Below are 10,324 nucleotides of genomic sequence, written 5' to 3' on the forward strand. Positions count from 1 at the left end.
ACTTCAGGTAAGCTCTATGACTTTTGTCTTTGTACTCCTGTAAGCGTTATGTCAGTGCCAGTCAATGGCCGAAAGGAAGTCTGTTTTGCTTGAAGTTCATTTATTTTTCGCCATGGTGAACATGCTGGCTCATAGTTCTGCATTTTAACTCGCTTTTTATCAATGAAATCCAGCTTGCAACTCTCATTTAGTAGTATTAATTCGGCAAATTTCTCTTCCGTCTTGCACGTGTACATCTAAACCAAATGCGGTACCATGCATTGGCCATTGTCAACCAGTTCTTTTTTGTTCTGAAACTCTGGAGACAGAAGTGAAGTACTGTTTACACGTGCGAATTTCGAACACCCCCTTTTTAGCACCTTTATGTAATTGCACTTATTCATTGTGAAAACAAATTTGCCTTTGAAAATATGTTCGCATACCTTTTCGCCACCCTCGGTGAACATGCTGGCACATAGTTCTGCATTTTAACTCCCCTTTTAACACTAAAATCAAGCTCACAACTCTCATTTAGTAGTATGTATTCGGTGAGTTTCTTTTCAGTCTTGCACGTGTACATCTAAACTACATGCGGTACCATGCATTGGCCATTTTCTACCAGATCATTTTGGTCTAGAAACAGTAGTGAAGTATTTGTCGCATTTTCCTTTTACACGTGCGAATTTGGACACCGCATTTTTAACACCTCTTTTGTAATTCACTTATCATTGTGAAAATGAACATGCCTTCCAAATTGTGCTCGCATATTAGTATGTATTTGTGCACGTTCTGTCACAATGAAATTATTTTGTCCTGGTGAAGTCAAAGGCATATTAGCAGTGAAAAATGACTCAAATGTGCGAAAAAAAGAATTGACTGATTTGCACAATGAGTTGAATCTCCTACAGCATGTATGTGCATCCAATTGAAACTTCATGTTGGTTTTACCATTTGACCTCTCTAACCAAATCAATAAATGAAAAGTTATTAATCCAGAATTGACAGGAATTTATTCTCAAGCTGTGCCCGTGTGTAACACGGGTTCCTTTCTAGTTTTAAATAAATTTCAGAGTAATTTATAGTCACAAAACCAATCTTGCTGTTCTTGTGGAAAATGCTATTGATGCATTTGATATTAAGCAACAACTTGATGCTATATATACAGATTTCAACAAGGCTTGTGATAGAGTTGACGACGTTTGCTAATCTACACATTATAGTATTTTGGTTATCATCAGAATATTCCGAAATGGTTAAATGTTATTTGAAAATAGACAGCAATGTGTCCTAGTAAATGGAGCAGCATTGACTTTGTGGCAGATAACATCCGGTGTGCTAAAAAGTTCCATTCTTGGGCCTTTATTATTCATATTATACATAAATGACGTGCCGATGACTGTATATTTCAGTCATTGCTGTTTGCACACGATGCCAAACCTTTCAGTCCTGTTAAAATCTTGATGATAGCAAGCACTTACGAAAGTTTTCAGATAAACTGTTCAGTGATCAAAAATCTAGCGCTTAATTTTGAATGCTAGCAAATCTAAGGTACTTATCATCACCTTAAAGAGGAAACCTATTAAGTTTAATTAACATGTAGATAATGGTTTGCTCGATCATGTTTCTCACATTAAAGGTATACTGTCACCTTTTCCAATTTTGCCACAGTTACCATGGAAAGATAAAATCTAGCCAATCACAGATTTTAAGCGGGTGGCCGGTGTTAAAATAACAGCGCCCTCACATGGGCTTTTGAATACCAAGGAACGCCCCTTTGACCATATATGGGCATATTTAGATTACAGGTGACTGTATACCTTTGAGGATAAGGATATCATTTTTTATTCCAACTCACTTTTTTTCATCACATTGACTCTATTGTAAATAAAGTCAATCGCAAAATTGGTCTCATTAAACGCAATTTTAATTTGATTATTAAAATTGCTGTCGTTTGACATCTGTTCATTACTATGGTGCGTGCAATTTAGAATATAATACAATCATTTTCAATTAAATTTCTGACAGCTAAGCAAACCGTATCTTCTGTATATACATTTTCCATCTTTTTTATGTCTTACATAGGCGTTATCGCCTCGTACTACTACCGCGCTAAAATTCCATATAACCCAACCACGACATGACTGAAAAGCTCCCATTGCATCACTACATCTGAAGTCAACATCCTTATGCATTATTTTTCCATCAACTGTGATAGCGAATTTGAACATTTGCTACAAATAAGTCGAAATAGGTCGAAGTGTCCGTGTTGGTAAAATACCGACTTCCTTTAATCAATATACATTCATCAAAATTAGGGGGCAGACTTGACATTTTAGAGGACAGTCACTTTTTGATGTTGATTTGGCCTTCCTAGGAAGCGCTTCCCCAATATCATTACGCGAAGCAGATCCTTGAGAACAATAGAATCCTTTTGCCGTCGTGAGGGTCCGCATACCGTACATTCAAACAGTTTGCGGCAATTTTTTACAGTTCTAAATGTTCACGTTTGTCGTTGAATTTGGCACCTTGAAAAGATTTCACTTCGCGTTCTGAAGTGGCACAGTGCGAAAACAGAACAAATAATACATCGTTCAATTCGATGGTTGCCTTATCACCCCCCCCCCCAAAAAAAAAAAAAAAATCGGCAGGCTTGAGAGAAGGCTTGTGATCGTATCGATGGGTAATCATGTATTCACCGACCCAAAAAAGCAGCAAAACCCAGATTCGAAAATGCATGTGACTACGAACAGATTACGTTTTCGCACTTGATTCACTTTCTTACCACATTTTATTCCTGGGACGGCTATGCAAATACGTCGAAACAGTTCCTGTATGGAGCACACCTTGCTATGCAACACCTACCTTAGTTCGGATTTACACTGAACAAACTTAAAATCTCAATTTCTTTGAATTCACGATCAACTTAACCTCACATCTCTGAATCGACACTTACAAGATTTTTTCATCTTTGTGGCTCATGAAAAAAGGCAAGATTAAGCATGAAGGTAGTGGTTTCTGGTGTTTGTTCAAGCCTCCATGACATGAAACAAAGTCCTGGTTAGAATTCAGTTTTATCACACAAAGGAAATTTATTACACTCATATGTACATGCGATACCTAAAACGTTAATATTATTTTTAATAAGTCACAAACATCTTTAAGGTATAAAATTATCTTGCATGCAACTTTCTATGGACATACGAATAAAAATTGAAAAAAAACAAGTGACAATTACATCCTATAAATTTTCATTGAAGGCACAATGGCTGTATCTTTTTTGAATTATTTTAATATCATATTTCAAATCAAAAGTAACTCAAGCCAAGTTCTTCCAAAGCGTACCATAGAAACTTTTAGAATATTGGTGAAACAATCAGATTTTTAACCATAAAATAATTTATTGGCTTTCAAGTCAAATATGGCCAAGCCAGGATAAAATAATGTGCTTGAAACTGATAGACCAGGCCTGTTGTCCAAGGACTTAAAATATAAGTAATATTTAAGATGTAATAGGGACTTGATGACCGAGACTCCAAAACACATTTTTGAAAATTTGAATGCTATACTTCAGAAAGTATAGAGCAGAAAAGGTACAGCTAATGGGCCTTTAAGCGATTAAACATATTTTCCATATGTTTACTTCACACATGGTAGCCTTATGTGAGACATTACAATGGCTTTTAAGTGATAGATTACAGAGCATTTTAATATAAGTCAACACAACTTTTCCAGCAGTCAAAAAAACAACAACATAGGGACCATAAAATAGAATTTAAAACACCTACACATAAGTAGACATTCCTACGACAGTCCAATGTGCTCAAAACCGGAGTACATACATGACAACAGATTGAAGCTTGTTTTAACCGATATGAACTGAATATGCTCACGTGTTTTACAACAGTTTCATTAATAGTAGTTACTCTTCACAGAACAATGAGATATATGTTATATCGCTATATGTAGCAGGTTTTTTCAACTTCGCACAGTACTTTCGGAGTTAAATCATTCATTACAAAACTGTATTAAATATGCTAATATATGAGCTGTTTATTAACTTGACATTGCTCAATGCTTCATGGGACAACTAGATATCTATCACATCAACATTTGTAGCCGTTTTATTTAATTTAGTGCTGCAATTTTAGAGTAATGTCACTATTACAAAGTTCATTAAATATGCAAATAAACCCTAAATTAACTTGACACTGTTCAATGATTCATAGCACAATTAAATATTTATCAAATCAATTTCTGTAGCACGTTTCACAAAATTTGGTGCCGTAATTTCAGAGTTATATACCTAATTACAAAGTTTATTAAATATGCAAATGAACCCTTAATTAACTTTACACTACTAAATGCTTTACAACACAGTTAGATATCTGTCAGATCAGTATATGCAGCAGTTTTCATGACGTTTGATGCAGTTATTTCGGAGTTATATGACTAATTATAAAACTTCATGAAATATGCAAATGAGCTAATTATTAACTTGACACTGGTCAATGCTTCTCAGTACAATTGGATATTTATCAGATCAACATCTGTAGCAAGTTTCATCAAATTTAACGCTGTAATTTTAGAGTAATATCACTAATTACAAAGTTCATTAAATATGCAAATGAACCCTTAATTAACTTCACACAACTAAATGCTCTACACCACAATTAGATATCTGTCGGATCAGTATCTGCAGCAGATTTCATCACATTTGGTGCAGTTATTTTGGAGTTATATCACTAATTACAAAACTTCATAAAATATGCAAATGACCTATTTGTTAACTTGACACTGCCAATGCTTCTCAGTACAATTAGATATTATCATATATATATATATATATATATATATGTAATATATATATATATTATATATATATATATATATATAATATATATATATAATATATATATATATTATATATATATATATATTAATATATATATATATTAATATATATATATATATATATATATGTTCGACTGTGGTTTTTCAGGTTGTCCCCAGTGTTGTCGGTGCGTGGTTATGATAAAATTCGTTTGTAGGATATTACACACGTACCCAATCTTCTGGTTCAAATAGTTTTTATAACAGCACAACGTTTCGTCCTAAAAGTAGGACTTCCTCACGGTGCTACAGATCAAAAAGTTTACAACACGGGAGTAAGTCACAGTGATATTTAACGTACAAAAGTTACATGTCGGAGAAAATACTAAGTGACAGTATGGTGAAAATACAGGATTGTTTCTTACCTATTTGAATGGCTCAGATGTTGAATGGCAATTGGGAGAATGTTTGAATGTGTATTTATAGTGTGGCTGGGAGGGCGCTAGTGTTGGAATTTGAATAAAGACAATGGGAGTAGCTAGCTGTGAATATTAGGCCGTCAGGTGTTAATGTCTTTAATTTGGAAATCCACAAGGATTCCAGCTTTTTCGAAGCGGGTCGTCCATTTTATTGATTTTCACAATGCCAACTATTGAAACGTCTTGGATTGTGTGTTGATCTGAATTGAAATGGAGCGCTACTGGCATGTTTGAGTTACGCCGATGGTGGACAGATGGTTATTGATCTAAATCGAATTCTTCGTTTTGGTCTCTCCTACGTACTGTTTTTTGCTATATATATATATATATATATATATATATATATAGATATATATATATATATATATAATATATATATATATATATATATATATATATATATAAGATCAATATTTGTTGCAAGTATCATCAAGTTTCGTGCAGGAATTTCAAAGTTATCTCACTAATAACAAAAGTTCATTAAATATGCAAATGAGAAGATAATTGACATGACACTCACAGTATCATCATAATGTTCTGAGACTGTCATCTGTGAAAAGTTTCATGAAATTTGGTGCGGTATTTCTTGATATATGTCTACACTGTCATTACCGTCTCCATAAGGAAACCATTGTACAGAAAAAAACAATATTGCATAACTTCATTAATATACAAGCCACACTATCCAAAATGTAATCAGTTCTTGCAAGTAGCATATGGAACCTGTGTACCAAATCTGACTGAATCCGTTCAGGTGGTTTTTTTAAAGTTAATGTGTAAACAGACAGACAGACCGACAGACCGACAGACAGACACACACACTAACACACACACACACACGGACAGACAGACAGACATCGCTATGACATTAGCTCACGTGTTTACACACGTGAGCTAAAAAGGCTCTTAGGATTTTTGATTTGCATAACTTTCAAGGGATAATGTGATCTAAGACAAAACAAAATGCAGGAATGTATTACTCCATGACGTTTCTAGATTCTAAGCCAAAACACCTTTTGTTCCTCACTAATACACTGCAACACATACAGGATTTATATTGCATTAAAATAACACTAATAAGTTCCTTGCATTGTTTCAGTAGTGCAATAAGATATAAATAAATGTACTTTTTGTTCTATACATGATTTTGCCGCCTCCTGTTTTTGAGTTATCAATGTTGCCTTTTTTACCAATGAATGCTAGTCTGGACCAGATTAAATTCATTACCTTGGATTATACACAGATTGGTTGTGACATAGCGCCAAGTACTATATATTATAGCCCAAACATGGGACTATGTGCGCAAGTGTAGGTGACCATCTGCCCGACGTAAGGAGAGCAAATGGTCTGCTGCCCCGAGGGTACGCAGACCCTTGTTTGGGCTATATAATGTTTTTATTACATGCCTCTCTTACACAATTTTCGCTCAAAATATTTAGGTTTAGAGGCAAATGATAATCAGAAGATCTATTTCAGTCTTAGATGAAATCCGTTAAAAATGGAACGATTTTCATCATCGAATGGCGCAATGATATAGTGAAACTACTGTTATGTTGTTTATCAATATTTTTCTGCAAAATTTTCAAAAAACCAGATTTCCTTTGCAAAACATAAAAGTTCAAGATTTTTACATCAAAAAGTTGTCAAGTTGAAAATAGTTTCGGTTCACTTTCAGTCCAATGAAGGCTATGCGGCCCGCGACGTCATCGACGAGTTACCATTTTATTCTTTGGAGCGCGCGACGTTCGATTTACGAGGCATGTAAAAATAAACACTGGACATTTAACTGTTGCTTTACACAATAACACTAGAAACTAGAAACTGTTAGTTGAATCACAGAGCAAAAATATTTCAAGAGAAATAAAGCTGCAGCTACTGCTCCTTTAATGGCTTAAAAAATTTCTCATCGTATTTTCACAGATTTAGAAAAAGAGTACCTCATATCAACGCACGGCAGCAACACACAGTAAGACTGTAATATTATTATAATACTAAAAACTAAATGAACAATTTTTGCAACAACAGCAAATGGATATGTAAAAAATAAACTTGGTTCTCAGAAAACATGTTGTGTGTCAACATGATAACATATGTAAAAGACTAAAAATCAAATAACAACTGATACAAGTTGCAACTCCTGATTGTCTTAAAATTATAGACAAATGAAGGTAACAGTTAATTGGTTGTTTCAATTTTCTTGGGTAAACTCCATTTTGTTACTATTCTGGTACAATGTCATGCAGTCAGTCGACAGATCAAAATATATGCATGCTTCATTCTATAAGCCAGAAGAAAAGAAAACAATCATAAGATGGTAGCCTATGATAAAATTTGTAAGTAAGCAACGGAAATATTTAGGAACGATTTTCTATGTAGTCTTGTCATTACAAAAAACTATGTGATACTGATATATTAATGTAGCCACAGAAACAATTTACCAGATTAAGGACTGCGAAGAAAAAAAATGTTTAGTCATTTTAGTTAAAGGGACATAAGCTGTAGCTAGTGGCATGTTTTTCACTAATCTGCTTCTGTATAATAACTACTGTGTCTGACCCTTTTCCGTTGGTCATGCTGAAATTTCGAGTATTCTTTTGTCAACAAAGCTCGTATTTGCGTGGTTATCATTGTTTATTTTTACTAATGAATTCTAGTCCGAACTTGAATACAATTTTCAGCAATAACAATGTAGATTTTAATCATATACGTTGTATTGATATGCTGAATACTGGCATTAAATTACAGTTTAGGGATTCAATGCAAAAAGTGTAGGGAAACCACAAAACAAAAGTCTGAAAAAATAGCCAAAGATACTGCGTATGGAGCTTTAAGTTTTGAACTAATTGATAACTTGATTTACTTCTAATGCAGTAAGAGTCAGACACTCTCTATCACTTCCTTTGCAAATTTCACCTGTCCTATACAAATAATGACAGGTTTGATCAACTTGTATGAAGCACACTGACTGATCCTAGGAAATTGGTTGCGTGGAAATTAGATAGGGAATTTATGACACTCTTGCGCTGTCTTCTCATTGTACTGCATGTGACAGAGAACAATGGATATCAAGCTGTTAAAGACACAAAACATGCAGGCATACACGGAACGTTAAATAATAAAGATTGTGCTCCACCTTCTAGAAGGTACATTATTTTTTTATTCTTCAGTAATATAATATAAACAAGAAAGCTTCTATTAAAATGTATTAACAGTTCATTTTGTTAGATTCCATATTCTATAAAAACAGAGATAAGTGCTAACATGAAACTTGCCTTTTAAGCATACAACTGTGTCACATAATTACAACTGCCCGCTGTATAAGAGAACTAAAGTGACTGACAATATTCTTGGTCAATAGACAGTCACAGTGCTTGTGTAATGAGGGATTACAAGTTACGGGACTCTATAACAGTAATTATCTTACATGGGTATGAATAGCTCGAAATGAAATTTAAGTACATGAAGCTTCTCGTCTCATTGAAAAAAAAATGCATGATATACATAGATATTACTGGAAACCAGACTTGGCTCACGATATATATAGTGGACCGCTGTGTTTGGTTGTTTAGATTGATTGTTGCTGATTCAATAGAGAGGTTTAGTTACAGGTAATTACGTCAAAGCAGTACGCGTGACGTCACGGTCACGTGATAACCAGACGATGTTACGTCTGGGGCAGACATTCTGCAGGGCCGAAGGTCATCCTACACGTAACTAATGAAACGGATAAGTTTTCTTATTAATACAATCGTTTTCTTTTAGAAATGGGTGCTCTTGTGCTGATTGATCCTTAGAAACATGTTTTAAAGTAAAGTTTGGTTCTCACGCTCCTTCTGCTCCGTTTCTAATCTTTGTCTGATCCCTATTGTCATCTCAGCTCTTATTTTAGATTGGTTTAACAGAGCTAATGAAATGATAAAGATTCCATTTTTGAATCTCTCATTCAATTTTATTTCTCAGTGGCACAAGATTCAACTTTAAAGGCGATTTCTTCAATATATGGCTATAATTTTTTCCTGTTTAAGAATTAAATGAAAAGTGTATAAGAGGACCGCTATTAATACAGAAGATGCAAATTCTGAGTGACCCTATGTGACCCAGGTCAGCACTGTGTAACCAGGGCTACCTTGTCATTTAGAATAATCGAACGCTCTGATTCTACGAAACGACAGAGGCATTTGGCAGGACATTCCCAAGAAGACGATAAAAATAAATACAGTCAATTGTAAAAAAAAAGGAAGCAACATGAAATTTGAGACCAAAGAGACCTGTACAGTGCAGTGGTTCTACAAAAAGTACACGTCTGCTGTCCAAAATACGGAAATCATAAACTGCATATTAGTTTAAAAACAATATAGGTAGAAAGGTTTTTTACTGATATAAGCTTAACCTTTGAAGTTGCTAGGGAGTGTCAGTTTTGAATATATTATTTAAATCACAATAAGGGTAAACGCGAAATATACTTACCAAATTGCGAAGTGAAAGATGCCGCGCCTGTCGTATACTATAAAAGCTATGATATCGTCATCGATACGCCCTCTATGAAGTGATAGTAAAATACTTTCATTTTAGGCAGTCACACTTAAACAAAGCGGTCCGTGTAAATAAATTATTTCGTCCACACGTTCTAACCGCGTACTCAAACGTGACTATTTTACCAGTACGCGTACTACGCGTTAAAATGTGTAATAAACCTCTCCAATTTCCTTTTACGAACCCTTAGTCCAGTCAAAATAGGGTTAGACCCACCACAAATTGCAACAGAATTTTTTTCTTCGGAATGCATTTCAGAGAGGTACCCAGAACAACATATTAAAAGTTTACTCGAATCCACCATGGGGAAATATGTCTAATTTGCATAAATCAAATATGGCGGCCAACCATCCAACAAAATAACATAATTTGCTATATATCACATGTTAAACAAGCTATTTCAGTGATTTTGAAGTCTGACACTAGTAATTGGCCCAGGGAATTATTTTGGAGGTATAATGTTCCTTATAGGTACTTTATTAATTTGCATAATTCCAATATGG

The 10,324-nt window shown here is 34.4% G+C and overlaps 1 protein-coding gene across 1 annotated transcript in view; it reads right to left on the reverse strand.

The window, feature by feature from the left end:
- The window catches only part of LOC139128595 (cell adhesion molecule 2-like), a 43,680-nt gene extending 43,234 nt beyond the window's left edge, over positions 1–446 (reverse strand). The window contains exon 1 of the mRNA XM_070694345.1: positions 423–446. Within this exon, the coding sequence (XP_070550446.1) occupies positions 423–446 (24 nt within the window). The remainder of the gene's footprint in view (positions 1–422) is intronic.
- Positions 447–10,324: the final 9,878 nt, after the last annotated feature.

The sequence above is a fragment of the Ptychodera flava genome, unplaced genomic scaffold, assembly GCF_041260155.1.
Source record: "Ptychodera flava strain L36383 unplaced genomic scaffold, AS_Pfla_20210202 Scaffold_60__1_contigs__length_796720_pilon, whole genome shotgun sequence".
Classification (NCBI taxonomy): domain Eukaryota; kingdom Metazoa; phylum Hemichordata; class Enteropneusta; family Ptychoderidae; genus Ptychodera; species Ptychodera flava.